Source organism: Macaca fascicularis, chromosome 11, assembly GCF_037993035.2.
Source record: "Macaca fascicularis isolate 582-1 chromosome 11, T2T-MFA8v1.1".
Lineage (NCBI taxonomy): Eukaryota > Metazoa > Chordata > Mammalia > Primates > Cercopithecidae > Macaca > Macaca fascicularis.
Window position 1 is genome coordinate 6,640,683 of NC_088385.1, and position 19,558 is coordinate 6,660,240.

Below are 19,558 nucleotides of genomic sequence, written 5' to 3' on the forward strand. Positions count from 1 at the left end.
GGATGATAGTCTCACTCCTGCCAGGGGCTTGTTACAGAGATTTCAAGGGTATTGAGTTATAACTGAGGCTTTTCTGATGGAGAGAGTATGTTTACACTTGCCCTCTAACAGAGAGATGTGAGGGCTTCCTCTACTCTACTCGGCAGACACACTTAACTTGTCTCTGGGCCTAAACAGGCTTGGATGCCGGGATGCATCTTCTTTTTTTGGAAACGTTCTATGGCATTAGGGGAGTAGGCACTATACCCTACCCATCTCCCCCAACCTCCGTCTCTCTCTGTCTCTCTCATGTATATGAGACATATTTCAGCTAAATCAAACAGGACCAATAATACAAAGATTTTCCCACTAGATCACCCACATTCAAACTTCTAGAGTTCTTTCTATTGGAAGGACCAGTTTGGGAATTTTCTTGCAAGAAATGCAACTGTCTTTACTATTCTCTGTTGCTTATCTTCCTAAATAATTTGAATCCTCTCTGAAGGCAGAATGCATATGTATATTCTCTCTTTCACCACGGAGTTCATGATAGTATTAGTCTCAGGGTATATGCTCAATACTTAGGACTGGAGTAGAGTGGGTGCATGTACCCATTATATGGTAAGGCAATGGGGTGGAGTGGGATGGGGATGCAATTAAGTGAGAACCCATGGGAGGTAGAGAAAGGCTACAGCATCACATCTCTCCTTCCAGCACTTTCAGGCAGCACACCCTGCACTGGTAGATTCCTTTCCATGCAGCTGCCCCGCGGGTCCTGCCATTCTTCAGCCCACCTGCTCAAAGGCAAGTAGACTACCTAGAGCATTAAGGAGAAGAAATGGTAACATGCCACAGACGTGGGGACATACAGGCTTGGGAAGAGACTCAATTAGGGATTCCACTTCTCTCTCATAAAGTGTCAGGGCCACAAGGCCCCAGGTCCCTAGTCCAAGGCAATCACTGTAGGAGAGTAAGGAGCAGGCTTGTGTTCCATGCAGCCACGTTACTGCTGTGGCCTTACTGCTATGGCCAGCCCTTGCAAGTGGGTACTCAGGCAACTGCAAGTGCCTCCTGGTCCTCCCAGACACGGCCCTCAGCCCCTCACCCACGATATCCACACTATTGAGAGTCCCTGCCTGATGTCCCATCCATGGTGGTACCTGGTATCAGGAGGCCTTGAAGATTTTAGTGGTCAGAACAGAGGGGCTTGCTGAGCTTGGAAGTGAAAGAAGAGGGGAGGAGAGCTGAGTGGCAGTGGGGTTGCTTTGGGAGGAGCGGGAATTATGGTGGGAACAGATCATGGGAGCAAGCACGACACACCGCCCATCATCGGCTCATCAGCATCGAGACTCGGGGGCTAGTCCTCGGAAGAGCTATGAGGGAAGGCTGATTTATTTGCATTATTTAAAGATCATCTGTCCAGAACACGGCTCTAGAAGAACCTCCCCTTTCCCTTAGCTCACGCCTCCGCAACTCCCCAGTTTCACACACAGTGCACGGGCTTGTACCACAGAGGTTTAGTGGTTCTTTCTTCTTTCATAGACATCAAAGACAACCAGCACCTGACACCCTGCCTCTCCTTGGGCCCTCAGGAGGCTCCCAGGGCATTCTGACACATCCCTGATTCTCTGGCTTTATGATTTCAAGATGACCTCTCGCCTCTTGTTTTCTTGCATCTTCTGCCACCTCTTCCCCCAGAGGAGGGCGCTGGGACATCTGCCCAAACATCAGGCTCAACGCCCTCCAGCTCAAGGGAAGAGGGGGCACTTGGACTTTTGGCCTCAGTGCAGGTCAACCATGGCCCAGCCCATGGAGCCAAGCTACACAGGCAGCCACTGTGAGACCCAGCCAGTGACAGCAAACATACATGGTTATCTCACTCAAGAGAGTCCATTTCCAAGGTCAAAACAAAGCAAAAGCCCACAGAAATATGTGAGAAGTATGTGAGAGAACTCACTTCTTCCTCTTCTACACCAGTCAGGTCCCAAAAGTAGCCCAGTCGCATCTGCAGCCTCTTCCAGTTTTCCAGGAACATGGTAGCTTAAAAAGAACAACAATTTAAAAAAAACTCAATTATTTTTGAAGAGTGGATTCTGTACCCTTTGGGCTCACCAGTGGAGGTGGGGGATAAACTAATAGATTTTAAATTTAGGAGCTCTCTGGAATACATTTAGCCTCTTTTTCCCACTTCTAGTTGAAACTGCTAGAAATACTCCACATCCTTGAGAGTCAATAGATATGTTATACACACACACACACACACACACACACACACACACACACACACACACACACACGCTCCTTTCTCCACTTCTAAGTTATGAGAAGAGGGTAAACACTGATCCAGAGAAGTAAAGTAAGGAAGGCAGGATGAAGAAAATAAAAAGAGAGGGGTCTGCAGGATTTTTTGACAAGTCTCATCTTGCCTATACAATACATTCTTTCTTCCTTCACCTTCCTCAGCACTCTCGCTTTTCCCCTACATTTCTGTCTTTCTGTCCCCAGCACCACTTGCCTCATTTGGGCCCTAATCATATCATTCTGCGGTTACATAACAGTCTCCTAACAGTTCTGCCTGACTCCAGACTTTCAGCCTTCCAACCCATCCTGCATGTAACTGATAGAACAATCTCTGTAAAGTGGTATGCATTCATTCTTCCATTTGCTTAGCGAATAGTTGTAGAATGCCTGCCACACCTACACATCCATCAGTTTGCCTGCCCCACCCACGGCCCTTTGAAGGACCAGCATGCCTTTCTCAGCATGCTCTAGGAAGAACCTGATCCCCCCACCAGCCCAACCCTACAGCTACAGTTTGTTATACCAGAGCTGAACACCTGATCCAGGGCCCGCTGATAGAGCAGGCAGATTCCCTCTTTTGAAAACTGAAACTAAAAGACACAAAGAGGAGCAGGGAAGGGAGAGATCGCGCAGCACCTGAAAGGAGGGAAGGCCTTAGTTTCCGACAGCATCTCCAGCTCCAGTTCCCAAGAGGCCCGGCTATATTTCATTTCCTACACCCAGGAGCTTGCCTCTTGTTTTCTTAAAATAAATCTCTTGTTATTTGAGGAAGTTTGAGTGAATTTCTAATCCTGCAAAAGCACCAGTCCCAACGAAGGTATCTGCAATGCACAAAACACCATTCTAGGCATTGTCGGGGAGATCGGGTGAACTTCATGTGGATTTTGCTTCTCAAGTTGTTTACAGTCTGTGAGAAGAGATTGTAAACAACTACAATACAAGGCATAAAGTGATCGAGGCCCTAAGAATGACACAGATGGAAACGCTGTGGGCTTGCGAAGAGAAGTGCTACCTGTCAGAGGAGGCATCCAAGCTGATTTTTGAAGGACAATGGCATATGGGCACGGAAGGAGTGGGCAGAGGAAGGGTGCCAACACTACCGGCCTACATGTTCAATGGCTCCTTACAGTCTAAGTTCTTCTCTCTGGATTCCAGGACTATGTATGTTGAGGCTGAACCATCTATCTGAATCTCATCCTGCCATTTGTCAACATACATCTTGCAGCTGGGTCATCCCCTCACCATCTTCTCCATACTCAATTTGCGCCCATTGTCCCTCTCTCCTGTGCTATCCTCCAGCTTCTACCCTCATCCTATCCTGACCCAGCTCAAGTCCTCCTCTTCCATAAGATCAGTCCCCACGGCACCCTGTCCTCCTCACTCCTACTGCCCTATGTTCATGGCACCCTGGAGAGGGAGGGGACATGACATTCCCTGAGGCCACCCCTACAGATCCACCCCACCCCTAGCAGGAGCCTGAGCACACTTCACTACATGCCACGCCTGACTACTGGCCGGCACTTCATGTCTGTGATGTAATAACAGGACTGTAAACTCTTCCTGGCTCTTAGCTGCCTATGTCTACCTCAGTCACAGCTCAGAACTGAGAATATCAAACACTGATGCACTGGTTGAATACACAGTTACTTAAAGCTGCATTTGTTTTACTTGCATTTGGTGCATTTGTTTTACTTGCATTTACTACATTATGGTGCATTGATTTGCATGTTTTCATCTGACATGATATTTTGCACGCACTGATTTGCAAGTTTTTCTCCCTTGGATTTGAGGCCTTTCTCGAGTGAGTGTATTCTGACCTCCCAACACTGGCTTTGGCCCGGAGATACTAAGAATGGTAGCAAGTCCCTCCTCTTCCTACTGCCCCTTCCTTGGTTCCTGAGGAGGGCTGTGCACACAGCAGTGCCCAGAGTGCTGACCGACTGGCGTCTCCATGAAGGGAGGAAGTCAGACGGCAGGACAGATGAGAGGGGCAAAAGAGTCATGGATAGATGAGTCGTGAGGGCAAGGGAGGACCATCAAACTGATGGAGAGTGGCTCCCAGTTCTATGCCAGGCGCTATGCTACATGCTTTGCATGCATACCTCATCCACCTCTCACAAGAACACTGTGGGGTAGCTATTATTTCACTCAACTTACAGATGAGGACAACACTGCCCAAAGATTAAGTAATCTGCCCAAGGTAACGGGGCACCTTGGTCAAGGGTACTGACTTTAGTGTCACAGAACTAGGTTCACATTTACCTGCTGTGGGATCCCTAGCTGGTAAGGAGCAGAACTGAGACACACATTAGGTCTGCCTAGGTCAGTGTCCTTAACCTCTATTCAGAAAATAGTTCTGAAACGCTGTCTCCTTCCTTCCCTTTTCAGCAGGACCTCACTCTCTTTCCCAATGTTCCCTAGAGTTTGAAGTCAGAGTCACAGGGGAGCTGGGTCTGAAGACTCCAACAGACTCGGGTCCTGCTGACGGGTATCCCTCAAGACCTCCTGACTCCACATCGCCCCTTCCACTGCCACCAGCAGCCCAAGTCTCTCTCTACATACAGCCATTTCTTCCCAGCCTTATTCCCACCCAGCACAGCACCACTAATCATAATAATCAGGTAATGAGAGGCATTACTATTATTTTTAATTGTCATTTGTAGACAATCTTGCCTAAGGGCTCTTGGCTGCTGTAACTGAATACACAATCACATAAAGCACAGCAAGGCTGTCAAAAAACAAAACCAAATCCTACCCTATGCCAGGAAGCTCTGGCGCAATCCCACCTCTGGGTACTTTCCCTGCACTGTCATGTGAGAGGAAGACAGTACGTCCAAGGGTGGGGTAGGAAAAGACTGAGGATCTCAGAAGGGGTGGGAGATAGCTGTTCATTACAGCTATCGAGGGAAGAGAAGAGGCAGTTGTTGAAACTTGAAACTAGGAAGTACGATTGAAAACCAAGTTTCTCTACAACAGGGGATTATGTGTCCCAAGAAAGTTCTTGAAGGATTATAGACCTGGAGTTATTAGGCTTCAGCTACTCAATGGTGGTAATATCAGCAAGATAAATTATGGGAATTAGAATTGTAATATTTCAAAAAATGAATACGTATTCTGGGTTCCAAATCAGTTCAGGTGGGTCTTGGAGTAATTCCATGATACTCCTGTTTGAGAAGGAGACACAGAGCTGCCAGTGACTTCCCAGGCAGCAAGCCCCAACTTGAGTGTGTTCTACTGACCCTGCCTGTGAACAGTCCCAGGACTCTATGGTCACAATTCCATTTCCTCCTGCTCCAACTCTCGATGGGCTGACATTGCCCGTGTGCTCCCGGGATGCAGCTGCTCTCCCTGATAATAGAGAATAGAGTGTGCCCTGGAAATTTTTCTTGGTGGCCTAGCAATACAGGAATCTTTCCAGTCAAGTTCTGTCTCCACCCAAGTGAAGGTCCACCGGGAATGGAGGAAGGTTGTGTTCTAGTTCTCCCAAGAACCACTGAGAATAGGCCTCTCTCTCTCGTCCTTCTCCTCATACTCTCAGGGATGTGTGACTCAGGGCCCATCCTGGCATATCCTCCGGGCCCCATGGAGTCAGTGATAAACCAAGCAGCCTCTGCAGCAGGACTGTGGTCCTGCTGGTCTGTGACCAACGTGCACTGTGACCAATGTTGCACTGTGGTCCAATGTGCAAACCAAGGGCCTGCACATTCGGTGATGAGTAAAGGAGCAGGTGGCTACTCAGATGAGCTGACACATGTTGACTTGGTCCCTTTTCTAATACTCATGGGTGTGTCTTCTTAGAAATGCTCAGTTACCATAGGGTGGTTATTCTATGTTATTCCAGTTTGTGAGAAGAGGAGTGTGTGTGTGTCTGTGTGTGTGTGTTTATAGTCAGATAGCTATGGCTCATAACAAGTTTATTACCCCCATACTCTGGGAGGAAGGGAGAAGGAGAAAAATGAAGGAATTATTTTTTCCTCCACAAATCCCTTTGATGGGAATACTGAAAGCATTACTCTGGCGATAAATATTAAATTAAACAGTGCAGGGACAGTACAGTCTACACTCACGATGTCCTAACAATAGCACTGAACTGGAGTCAGGAGACCAAATCTCAGCCCACGTTTACCATGAGCTAACTCTGTGACCACGGCAGTCACTCCACCATTCTAAGTATTGTGCTGCATGATATCTACACTCTCACCTAAGTCAGTGTACCTGGAGGAGTCTTACGGGTGTGCTAGGGGTTTTCGAAACAGGCATTGGTTCAAATTCTGAATAAATCACACATGGGACTAGTACAAGGTTAGCATGACTACATCTGAGAGAAAACAGATAAAGACATGAAGGATGTTCCTATTTCTATTCACACATATGAGTAGCGAAGTGAAAGCTATTATCCTTAAAATACTTCTTGGGATGGGAAGAAAAAATGTGAAAGTAAGTAACCTGAAGGGGATGAGCTTTAGAGCTTGGTCACTCCACCCATTTAAAGGAACTGCCCATATAAGCAAGCCTGGTGATGGCCACATACCCCACAGAGCCATGAAGATGGAGAAGAAGACGGTGGCAGGGTTGTCAAACAGGTGGCTGGCCCGCGCGGTCCCACAGGCTGAGCTGAGGTTCCAGTAATCACAGGACTTGTCGCACAGGGGACACATGATGAAGGCATTCTGCTGGTCACACATCTCTCTGCTGCAATAGATGGAGGTTGTTGAGTCAGGTGGAGCTCAAGCATGGTCCGCTCCAAGAAAAAACCATCCCCCAAATAGCTTCCATTTCCAAATCTAAGGTTGAGTTTTTCAACTCCATAAGTAAGGAATGTTAAAGTAGTTAGCATTGGATCACTGGATTCTTCACCTGGAGAGTGTTACTCATATTTGGTTCAAAAACAACAACAAAAAGACGGGGTATAGAGCTCCCTGTCACTACAAGTGTCCTGGAAAGTTACTGAGATCTGTCAGAGATACTGGGCATTAAATTACACCTCCTAAAGTCCCTTCAGAACGTGTTGGGTCCCTGAGGTTGGTGGGATGGGATGCATCAACAGTTGTGAATAAATCACAGCCTGAAGCTGGATTTCATCATCCATTCTTCAGTCTAGGCTGTTTTTGTAAAGCCTACTGGCTGTCTCACAAACAAGTGATACTGGTCCCAAGCAGAAACAAACATGAGTGTGTGGCTAGACCTGTGCATGCTCTCACCTCTAGAAGATGAAGTTCTACATAGGGAAGAATGGAGTAGATCTGGGTGGAAAGCCCTTTTCTAAGAGCATGAGCTGGAGAGGCACTTGTAGAATGGAGATTAATAGCCTCAACCTAATAAGAATTATTATAACCATGAAGTAAGATTAGGGACAATGAAAGAGCAAGGCAAATTCTTCCGAGGTCTAGATTATTTGACACTTGGAGCATGAACCAAATAATCTCTAATGGCCTGTATTCCAACCTATTCTTAGTGTATTTCCATTTAATGGACTGAGGAATATATTTGAAATTCCATTCACTCGTTAGCTGACTAGCTGTATCCAACAGATTTAGGCTCATATGAATGCTTGGAAATAAGAACCAAAGAATCAGCCCTGACTGGCTTTCCCAATAACCCTCTACACCATACACTGATAGGAAAATGAATGAACTCATCCCTCTGTTGTGTAATATTTTCCCAGGGAGATGGGAGGATGGTTAAGCTCATGGCTCAGGGGGAAAGGGTGGAGAACTTAAGATTTCACGAAAGCAAAGCATTGGCTGTTCTTACAGGGCAACTGGAGACAATGATGGGGAGGCAGGGGATCCAGCACTGAGAACAACAGCTGTTTTCCACACAAAGCAGCAGCAGAGGGCGCTACAGAGCATGACTCACAAGTGGGAGCCACGGCTAGGGTAAGCAAGCTGGTGCCCTGTGTGCTAAAGCCAGTGCTCAGAGGAAACCTGCAAAGCCAAAGGAATGCCTGGGTCTATTTCCTCCTTCATTAAGAAGTTGAAGGGTGGCAGATTTACTGAGGGGCTGTCACCTTCTGTCAAGCCCCAGTCCCTAGGCTTCTGTTTTTAATGAGCTACTAAGTCCACAGGAGGGAAAGGCCTTCTGTGTGAGAGAATGGAAATTCTTGGTCTCTAAGGATAAACCCCAGTTCCTCCGCTGACTCGCTGCTAAGCTCTCCGTTGGCAAAGTTCAATAAAAATGACTCATCCACATCGAAAATATTAAATAGTAATATCTTAATAATACATTCAGCTGTGCTAGTTTCACCTGGGCATGTTCTGCTTGGTGACTAGAGAGCCCAGTTTATGTCTTCTGGGTCAGACCTGTGTTTGCTATGTAGTTGAGAAGGAATTGTTGCTTTCAGAGAGGAAAGTACCCCCTTAAAAAACAGATTTACACCGAAAATCACTTGTCTGTATAAATTCTAGTAAAAGACTTTCACTTTTAAGTCACATCCAAGAACATATGAGTTCCTCAATGCTGCTCTTGGAGTATGTGTGTTAGGGACTTCATTTAACTCAGCGTTTTTTTTTTTCTTTTAAGCATGGACTGAGGAGACAGAAACCTCGTCAACTGAAACTAGTCAATGCTAAAAGGTCAGGAATGAAAAACGTATTAGCAGCCAAGCGGGTGCAAAGCACTTTGAAACTTAAGTGCTGTGTAAATTACTGGTTTTTAAATTAGAGTGCAGGCAACTATCCATCATTTGTACAAGATGGCAGCCACCATGGTATGGATTCTCCTCAAATCATTTAAATGCGAAGTCAGAATGCTTTCTGTATGTATTGGAGGGTTTCTGATGTAATCAATTTTAACAGAATTCTAGAGGAATTCTGGCTAAGAATGACATCGAAACGACTTTGTGTTTTCTGAGACAGGCTGCCTCTAGACAAGCTGAAAGATGAGGAAGCCTGCCTACAATGGAAATCAGGTCTAGCATACTCACTAAGCTGCACGATCCACAGGTTTCTAGTGAGAAGTAACTGTGGCTATAAATCCAATGCTGTATTCCTTTAATTTATTATTTTCTCTAGAAAGCATAAGAAGCTTGATAAACGGCTTGACAGTCCATTGAACCAAGACCCTAAAGTGAACAACATTCTTCAGGGTAAATCACTGCTCCTGGATTAGGCGATTCAGAGCCCCGTTAGCGCAACGGGAGAAGGTACAAAGAGGCAATCATTCAGGAAATTCAGACTAAACAGCTGCTATTAAGGTCTCAGACCTAAAGTAACCAATCTTTTTTCAATATGGTTTAGATTAATCAGCTTTTTAAAAAATGTCCTAGTGTTCTCTGTTCATGTAAGTGCTGAACAAATGAAATCAATCCCTTGGTGAGTAGAGACAGGGAAGTTCTACAGAGGGATCATGCACGCACAGAAGTATTGCTGACAAGCTTATGCTTATATCTCACATATCAAAGTTAAATTACTGGGAATAAAAGGTATCATTTAAAGTTCCACCTAATCCATGTCAGTTTTCTGGTTTTGAGGTTGTGCCGTAGTTACATAAGATGAAACCATGGGAGGAAACTAGACAAAGGGCATGCTGGGCCCCTCTGTACTATCTTTGCAAGCTCCTGTGCTGTGAATCTAAAATTTTTCAAAATAAAAGGTTTTAAAAAGTGAGCGATAGTAAATTTCAGGCTTGATGACGAAATTAGCAACCTCTAAAATAATCCCAGGAATACTGTAAGTTTTTCATCACAGTTACGCGTGGCTGATAGACACAAACCCTTAGAGTATGTGTTTATTTAGATTCAATATTGGTTTTTAGAGAATATCCCTTTGTTTATAAGGAGTGGCATTTTGTGAGCTTCTATCAGACCCATAGAAGTTGGACTTCTGATGAATTTACAATTGTGTATAAAAAACAGTTCGTCTGTTTTTAAAGAAATCTATTAAAATGTTTACTTTTTTCTAGTATTTACACCTTCCTGATTTGCCAGGCCCCATCCTGAGTCTGACGAAACAACATCCAAAACTTCAATTTTGTAGTAATTTTAATCTTTTTTTTACTATGACCTACAGTTAAAATGATTTGTTACATCAGATTTCAGTATGCAAATACATACCCTCACTCTCACAAACACACTTACAAAACTGAAATAAAATCTCATGAAGCAACACTTACCCATCCTTCTTATAATGAATACTAGTATTCATTGTGTTCTAGCCTATCTTCCCCCTTCTTATTTTAGTCCACTTAAAGGCCCATTAAATTGATTCCACAACCCACCAGTGGTGGTTGTCATATCCACAGCTGTAAAACACGGTCCATTCTGACAGGCAATGTGACACATCCACAGTAATGACTGCACTTTACACTTGAATATCCCTGCACGTGCATGAGTATATGTGAATGTGGGTGTGTGTGTCTGTGTGTAGACATCTATGTGCACGTGCATGAGTGTGTGTGAATGTGTGGGGTGTGTTTCTGTGTGCAGACATCTATCAGCACATGCATGAGTGTGTGTGAACGTGGGTATGTGTCTGTGTGTAGACATCTATGTGCACGTGCATGAGTGTGTGTGAATGTGGGTGTATCTGTGTGTAGACATCTATCAGCACATTCATGAGTGTGTGAATGTGGGTGTGTGCATCTGTGTGCAGACATCCATCTGCACATGCATGAGTGTGTGTGAATGTGGGTGTGTGTGTCTGTGTGTAGACATCTATCTGCATGTACATGAGTGTGTGTGAATGTGGGTGTGTGTGTGTCTGTGTAGACATTTATGTGCACGTGCATGAGTGTGTGTGAATGTGAGTGTGTGTATCTGTGTGTAGACATCTATCAGCACATTCATGAGTGTGTGTGAATGTGGGTGTGTGCATCTGTGTGCAGACATGAATCTGCACATGCATGAGTGTGTGTGAATGTGGGTATGTGTGTCTGTGTGTAGACATCTATCTGCATGTACATGAGTGTGTGTGAATGTGGGTGTGTGTGTCTGTGTAGACATTTATGTGCACGTGCATGAGTGTGTGTGAATGTGGGGTGTGTGCGTCTGTGTGTAGACGTCTATCATTGCAGCATGTGCAGACTATGTCCTTTCCAGCTGTAGTCGCTGCTGCCACGTGTATTACCCAGGGCACAAGTTCTAAATCCTGATATAAACCAGCCCACTGGTGCCCCACCCACTGAACTGGAACCGGTTCCCTAGGCACGGTATGGGGTTTTCTACCCTTGGCCAACCTGAGGCCAGATGTCTAGGGATCACAACTGGCAAGAGAAACCCAAAAGCCATGTTTTCTTAGAACACATCCAGGCAAGCCCACGTGAAGCTACTGAGTTGTGGAGGAGGATATGAGCTCTCTGGAAAACTTCTCTGCTTATTAGAAAAAGCAAAGACTTTGGAACAGGAGGCAACAGAGTTCAACTCCCAGCCCTGACAACTATCAGTTGTTGATATTGGACAATTTATGTGACCTCATGTAGCATCAGTGTCTCAATCTCTGTTCAGTGGAAATTATAATGCCTATTTATGGCATATATAACATTGATCTCTTACAAGATCAAAGAAACTAGTTTATAACAATCACCTAGCATTATGCCCAGCACAAGGTAGGTATTTCATAAGTATTAGCTCTTCCCTCTAGATGCGCTGGGGAAAGCAGAGCCCTAATAACCCATCTTCTGTGATAAAGGTCCCAGAACTCCCAATCAAGAACACTTGCCCTCTGCCTCCCTCCCTCTCCCCCTTCCTTTTTTCCTTACCCCTGCAAAAAAAACAAAACAAAACAAAAAAAAAACTTGACAATTGATACTAGAGTTTTATACCAAAAAAATCCAAACTCTTGTCTCTAGATATTGACAATATAATCTTCAGTTGATTTGATTTGCAAGACCATTTGCATAGATTAACATAGATTTAGTTTTATTCTAGATATTGACAACATCATCTCCAGGTGATCTAATTTGCAAGACCATTTCTATAGGGTATGCACCAACAGGCAGGAAGCAGGTGAGCCATAAAGCAGGTTTCTGCCCACTGGTGCACACATACCCTTCCTAAAATGCACAGTTTTCACTTTTTCTTCAGAATGGCCATTACTTTCCCCATTACCACCCCCAACTCTAATGATCCGCCCAGTATCCTCATCCACCTGGCTATGGAGGGAACATCAAGTTGGTACAAAGCTATCCTGCCCCCGAGCCACAGTGAATTGGTCCAGGGCCTCCACCTAAGTCAAACGGAGTCATAGTACTTTTTCACTTGAGATGAAACGAGTATAAAGTTCTAAGGTGTAACACCCATGAGCTACTAGCAGCAATGTTTAATCCAAATGGAGAAAATACGTGGTGAAACCAACAAATGCTAGAAAGAGTCAGAGGCAGGAGATAAATGGAGTACCTATTCCAGTGTTCCTTGAATGCTTATAATAAATTTTCTTTTTCGCTTAATCTAGTTCAAGCTGCATTTCTATCACTTACATCCCAAAGAAAACTAAAACATACTAACCATGCTTCAGTTTGCAAAGACAATTCTGAAGATGGCAAGAGGTTTAAATTCTAAATATTAGCTAAGTGTATCTTTTGTCCCTTGTACTCTACTTCCACACATTTTGATGTATTCAACAATTATTTATTAATCTTCTGCTATGTGCCAGACACAGTCTCCTTTAATCCTCACAGCACCATGATTTAGGTGTTGTGATTACCATTTTACAGCCAAGAATACTAAGCTTTAGGGAGTAAACTGTCCAGTCACACAGCTAATATATAACATTGTCAATCTAAGTGCTTCTTTCCTTTTCTTTTTTTTCTTTTTTTTTTTTTTTTTTTTTGGAGGGGTCTTGCTCTTTTGCCCAGGCTAGAGTGCAGTGGCGCAATCCGTCACAGCTCACTGCAAGCTCAAGCTCCTGGGTTCAAGCAGCTCTCCTGCCTCAGCCTCCCAATTAGCTGGGACTACAGGTGCATGCCACCAAATCAAGCCCAGCTAATTTTTTTTTTAGAGGTAGGGTCTCAACTCACTGTGTTGCCCAGGCTGGTCTCAAATTCCTGGGCTCCAACAGTACTCCCTCCTTGGTCTCCCAAAGCAGTGAGACTACAGGTGTGAGCCACGATACCCATCCCATATTTCCTTTGTGGGTTCTCTCTTCCTCATAAAAACTAGCTTTGATTCTATCTCTTGGCGCTCCAAGAGTCCCACCTTGGGCTATTCCTCCCCGCAGTTTCTGACTTCCTGAAACAGAGACTGTGCCTTCCTCAGCATTAGAGCTGCCTGCTTTCTCAGCTTGCTTTATTCTAGCAGTGTCTGACCACACGGATGTGGTTTCTACCCAGTGTCACTCCCCACACCTTGCCTTGGGTCTTATGGGAAACTAGAGGGGAAAAAAAGTGATGAAGCAGAGAGAGAGGAAAAAAGTATTTCTCTGACATAATTCTTCTTACCAGGAATTACCCCTCTGCCCACATCAGACACATCCCCCTGCCCTAGAGAAAAGCTTGACTAGAAGAGGAAGTGGGCCTCGCCTAGCATGGCTCTGAAGCCATTCCCAGAATCTGTAGCTCCTAGATCTGTCTCTGGAGGAAAGCTACACATGTCACAGCAAAGGAGAATGATAGAGGGCGAGGGCTTTGGAAAGAGGCATGTGAAATGTACTTGTACTGGGATGAAACTCCAAATTATTAACATATGGCAACTGAGCCTTTTTCTTTAAAACTGATTTACCTGGGAATATCTTCTTCAATTGTTGCACATCCATAAAGAAACACAATCACTCCAATTACAGAAGATGGAATGAGGAATGATGTATATAACCCCAGCCAGGCAAAATACAGTCCAATTTTTTCTCCAAAATACTTTCTGGAAAAGAAAGAAAGAAAAGAAAATGAAACACATATTAAGAACATCATATACTTTCCTTATTTCTGTTTGTTCTATGTGTCAGGATGGGGCAACATAGATATTCATTCCTCTTGTAATGAAAACAAAGGGATGGAGGTTGCGCAGGGAAGGGGAGGCCTCAGCACAAGGAATCAACGACTGAGCTTTTCTGGAATGAAGTGCATTCCATTGGAATCACATACTCACACCTGTCTTGGCTGTTCATGTGAAATAGACAGCCGCGAGAAAGAATCCAGCCCCAACAGCAAACTAAAAATATGCCATACATTTTGGCACCTTTACCAAACATGAATAACGCATCATCATTTCCTAAGTGCCATAGCACTCAACCCATAAGAAAACACACCTTTTTGAAACTAGTTTATTTAAACAAAACACACAGATCATATATTTGGGCATGTATACTTGTGTATGCAAACCAACATAGGCACACTTATTGAAAAACAACTAGAAGAAATCCAATAAAATATTAGTAATGGTTTCTTTGGATGATGGGCTTATGGGTGGTTTTTATTTCTTTATTTTTAAGCCACTTTACTGAGGTATGTTGGCATACAAAGAGCTGTATGTGTTGAACATATACAACTTGATGAGTTTGCAGATAAGTATACACCCATGAGAACATCACCAATCACTCCATAAAGTTATCCAGTACCTCCAAGTTTCCTTTTGTTCTCGCCCTTGTTTTGTTTAATTAAAAAAATATTTCTCTTGTGTTAACAGCAATTAATGTGAGATCTATCCTTTAGCAGATTTTAAGTATACAATACAGTATTGTTAACTATAGGCTCTATATTATATAGTAGATCTCCGAGCATACATGCATTGCATAACTGAAATTTTGTACCTTTTGACCAACATCTCCTCATTCTCCCCTCTCTGCAGCCCCTGTTAACCACTATTCTACTTTTTGGATCCATGAGTTTGACAGTTTTAGATTCGTCGTACAGGTGGGATCATGCAGTATTTGTCCTTCTGTGCCTGGCTTATTTCACTTAGCATAACGTCCTCCAGGTCCATCCATGTTGCAGCAAACGGCAGGATTTCCTTATTTTTAAGGCTGAATAATATCCATTGTGTGTCCACATTTTCTTAATCCATGCATCTGTCAGTGGACACTTGGGTTGCTTATATCTTTTGGCAATTGCAAATAATGCTGCTATGAATATAGGAGTGCAGATATCTCCTCAGGATGTTGACTCTGATTCCTCAAGATATACATCCAAAAGGGGGATTGTTGATTCAAATGGTAATTATATTTTTAATTTTTTGAGGAACCTCCATACTGTTTTCCACCGTGGCTGCGTTGCCACCAACAGTGAACAAGGGTTCCCTTTTCTCCACATCTGCACCAACACATTTTATCTTTTGTTGTTGGACAACAGCATTTTAATAAGTGTGCAGTGATATCGCACTGTGGTTTTGATTTGCATTTCCCTGATGAATCGTGACATTAAACACTTTCTCCTATACCTGTTGGTCATTTGTATGTCTTCTTTGTTGTAATGTCTACTTAGGTCCTTTACTAAATTTTTTATCAGCCTATTTGATTTTTTATGTGTTTCTTTGTTTTGCTATTGAATTGTAGAAGTTCCTTATATATTTTGGATATTAATCCCTTACCAGATATATGGTTTGCAAATATTTCCTCCCATTCTGCATATTGACTTTCACTCTGTTGATTGTTTCCTTTGCTGTGTAGAAGCATTTTAGTTTGATATATTCCCATTTGTCTATTTTTGCTTTTGTTGTTTGTGCTTTCTGTGCCATATCTAAGAAATAATTGCTAAGTTCAATGTGTAGAAGCTTTTTTCCCTGTTTTAAGAGTTCTGTTGTTTCAGGTTTTACATTTAAGTCTTTAATCCATTTTAAGTTGGGTTTTTGTATGGTATAAAATAAGGGTCCAACTTCATTCTTATGCATGTGGATATCCAGTTTTCCCAATATCATTTATTGAAAAGTAAGTAGTATTAACAGTTTAACAATACTGATTCTTCATATCTATGAACACAAGGTATACTTTGTAAACCAAAACTTATTCTGAGACAGGTCTCCATCAATTTAGAAGTTTATTTTGCTAAGGTTAAGGACATGCCTGGAAGAAAAAAACACACAGTCGCAGAAACAGTCTGTGGTCTGTGCCTTTCTCCAAAGGTGAATTTAAGGGTTTCAGTATTTATCAGTGCCTTTCTTCAAAGATGAATTTAAGGGCCTCAGCATTTAAAGGGGAAATATTGGGCTAGTGGGCTGGAGGGGAAAGAGGGAGGATATGGTAGGGTCATCCACATGCTGCAGGAGAAAATGAGCGGGTAGGAAAATAGGCAATTAAGTATTCATCTTGTGCTCCGCAAATTGGCACTTAATATAAGGTGAATATAGAGCAGCTGCCTGTGGAGATACTTAGCCTTTTATCCGTATCCGTCTGCTTAGGAACAAAAGGGAGGGCAGCTTCTTGCATCATTCAGCTTTTGGCTTAATTTTTTCATTTTGGCAGAGTGAGTTGGGGTCCCAAGTTTTTACTTTCCTTTCACACCTTCCTTTTATTTATGTCATCTTTATTTTCTTTTATCAATGTTTTATATAAGTTTTCAATGTGCAAATCTTTCACCCTCTTAGTTAAACTTATTCCTAGGTATTTTATTCTTTTTGATGCTCTTGTGAATGGGACTGTTTTCTTAATGTTCTTTTTAGATAGGTTGTTAGTGTACAGAAAGGCAAATGCTTTTTGTATGTTGATTTAGTACCCTGCAACTTTACTGAATGTATTATTTCTAAAACTTCTTTTGGTAGAGTCTTTAGGGTTTTCTGCATATGAGATCATGTCATCTGGAAACTAAGGCAATTTTACTTCTTCCCTTCCAATTTGATGGCTTTTATTTCCTTTTCTTGCCTAATTGCTCTTACTAGAAATACTATGTTGAATGTGAGAGGTAAAGAAAAAAAACTTTTTTTACTATTGAATATGATGTTAGCTGTGAGATTTTCATGAATGGCTTTTATTTTGTTGATGTTAGTTCCTTCTATTCCTAATTCATTGACAGTTATGTTCCTTCTATTCCTAACTAGTTGAGATTTAAGTTCTTTCTATTTTTAATTTGTTGAGAATTTTAAATCGTGAAACAGTATTGATTTTTGTCACTTTTTTTCTCCATCTATTGAGATGTTCATGTGATTTTTATCTTCATTTATTGATTTGTATATGTTGAACCATCCCTGTATCCCAAGAAAAAAACCCTTCTGGATCATGGTGTATGATCCTTTTAAAGTGCTGCTGAGTTTGATTTACTAGTATTTTGTTGAATATTTTTGCATCTACGTTCATCAGGGGTGTTGACCTACAGTTCTTTTCTTGTAGTGTCTCTATCTGGATTTGGTATCAGGGTGGTGCTGGCCTCAGGAAGAATTTGTAAGTTTCTCTTCTTTTCCTGCTTTTTGGAAGACTTTAAGAAGTATTGGTATTAACTTTTCTTTGAATGTTTGGAAGGATTCATCCATGAAACTATCTGTTTCTGGGCTTTTCTTTGCTGGGAGTTTTGTTTTGTTTCATTTTGTTTGTTTTCAATTATTGCTCAAATCTACTTATTTGTCATTGGTCTGTACAGGCTTTCTATTTCTCCTTGATTCAATCTCGTTAGATTATATGTTTCTAAGCATTTATCCACTTATTCCAGATTGCCCAATTTGTTGCTGTATAATTGTTCATAATAATTCCTCATAATCCTTTTTATTTCTGTAACATCAGGTATAAAGTCTCATCTTTCATTTCTGATTTTATTTATTTGCAACTTCTTTCCTTTTCATTAGTTAGTTTAAGGGTTTGTCAACAAACAGCTTCATCAATTTTTTTTCTGTTTTTATATTCTGTCTTATATTTATTTATTCCCTAATTTATATTACTTCTTCCCTCCTGCTAATTTTGGGATTAGTTTTTTCTTTTTTGTAGTTACTTGAGATGTAAAATTAATTATTTGAGATCTTTCTTAATGTAGCCACTTACCACTATAAACTTCCTTTTAATATTGCTTTTGCTGCATCTCGTAAGTTTTAATATGTGGTGCTTTCATTTTCATTTGTCTTGAGATATTTTCTAATTTCTTTTTTTGATTTATTCTTTGACCTAGATATAGTACTCTTGGTTGGCAGGTTTTTAAAATTTCAGTACTTCAAATATATCATCCCACTCTCTCCTCACCTGGAAGGTTTCTGCTGAGAAGCCCACTAGTAGCCTTATAATGGTTCCCTTGTTTGTGATAAGTCACTTTTGTCTTGTTGCTTTCAAAATTCTCTACTTGACTTTTGAGAATTCAATTTTAAGGTGACTCAGTGTTAACCTCTTTGGGTTCAATGTATTTGGGTACACTGAGACTTCATGAATTTGGATGTTCATTTCTCTTCCTATATTTGGCAAGTATTCCCTTAATAAGCTTTCTTCCTCTTTCTCTTTCTTTCTTCTCCTTCTGAGTCTCCCAGAATGCATATATTGGTTCACTCTATGGTGTCCCATAAGTCCTTAGGCTTTCTTCACTTTTTAACTTTTCTGTTTTTTCTGTTCCTCCAATTGGATAGTTTCAAGTGACTTGTCTTTAAGTACAATGATTCTTTCTTCTGCTTGACCAAGTATGCTATTGAAGTTCTGTATTAATCTTTTTAGTTCAGTCATTGTATTCTTCAGTTCTAGGATTTCACTTTGGCTCTTTTTTATTATTTCTATGTTTGTTGAACTTCTGATTTTGTTCACATGTTATACTCCTAATTTTGTTGTCTGTTCTCTTGCAGCTCATTTAAGACAATTATTTTGAGCTCTTTGTCAAGCAGATTATGGATATCAATTTATTTAGGGTAAGTTACTGGAACTTTTATCAGCTCCTAATAAGGTAGTATCGAGTATTCCTGATTCTTTGTGATCCTTGTAGCCTTAGGCTGGTGTCTGTGCATTTGAGAAGTAGTCACCTCTTCCAGTTCTTACTGACTGGTTTCAGCAGGCAAAGACCTTCATCAGTCATGCTGGTCAGAGATTATGGGTGGATCAGCTGCCAGAGTCAGCAGGCAGTGTCTGTGGGCAGACTTAAGCTGAGTGGGGTCCAAGGGTGGATCTGCTGCCATGGTCCGTGGGTGGGCCTGTTGCCAGAGTCTGTGAGTGGGCTGGCCGGCTGCTGGGTATGTGGGCAGGTGGGCCTGCTTCCAAGGACTGGGCTGCTGTGCCACAGACAGCCAGAGATTCTGTTGGGATTTGCATGAGAGTAGGGCTGCATTTGGTTTCCGTGAGCAGTCAAGGTTGCTGCTGGGTCCACGGGCAGATGAGCAGGGCTGCCCCTGGGTCTCTGGGAAAGTGGGTCTATCTGTTACCAAGTCCCCTGCTCTGTGGAAGTGGTCATGCCATTGGGGACATGGGAAGGCAGGTTCCTGTAGGGTCTGTATATGGGCAGAGTTCCTTATGAGCAGTGAACA

The 19,558-nt window shown here is 42.4% G+C and overlaps 1 protein-coding gene across 4 annotated transcripts in view; it reads right to left on the bottom strand.

Moving 5' to 3' along the window:
- Window positions 1-19,558, bottom strand: part of ANO2 (anoctamin 2) — a 383,296-nt gene that overhangs the window by 175,203 nt on the left and 188,535 nt on the right. For all 4 annotated transcript variants that reach the window (XM_045364578.2, XM_074006133.1, XM_074006134.1 and 1 more), the window contains 3 exons: window positions 13,934-14,068; window positions 6,812-6,972; window positions 1,937-2,019 (listed from right to left, as the gene is read on the bottom strand). In XM_045364578.2, the coding sequence (XP_045220513.2) occupies window positions 1,937-2,019; window positions 6,812-6,972; window positions 13,934-14,068 (379 nt within the window). The remainder of the gene's footprint in view (window positions 1-1,936; window positions 2,020-6,811; window positions 6,973-13,933; window positions 14,069-19,558) is intronic.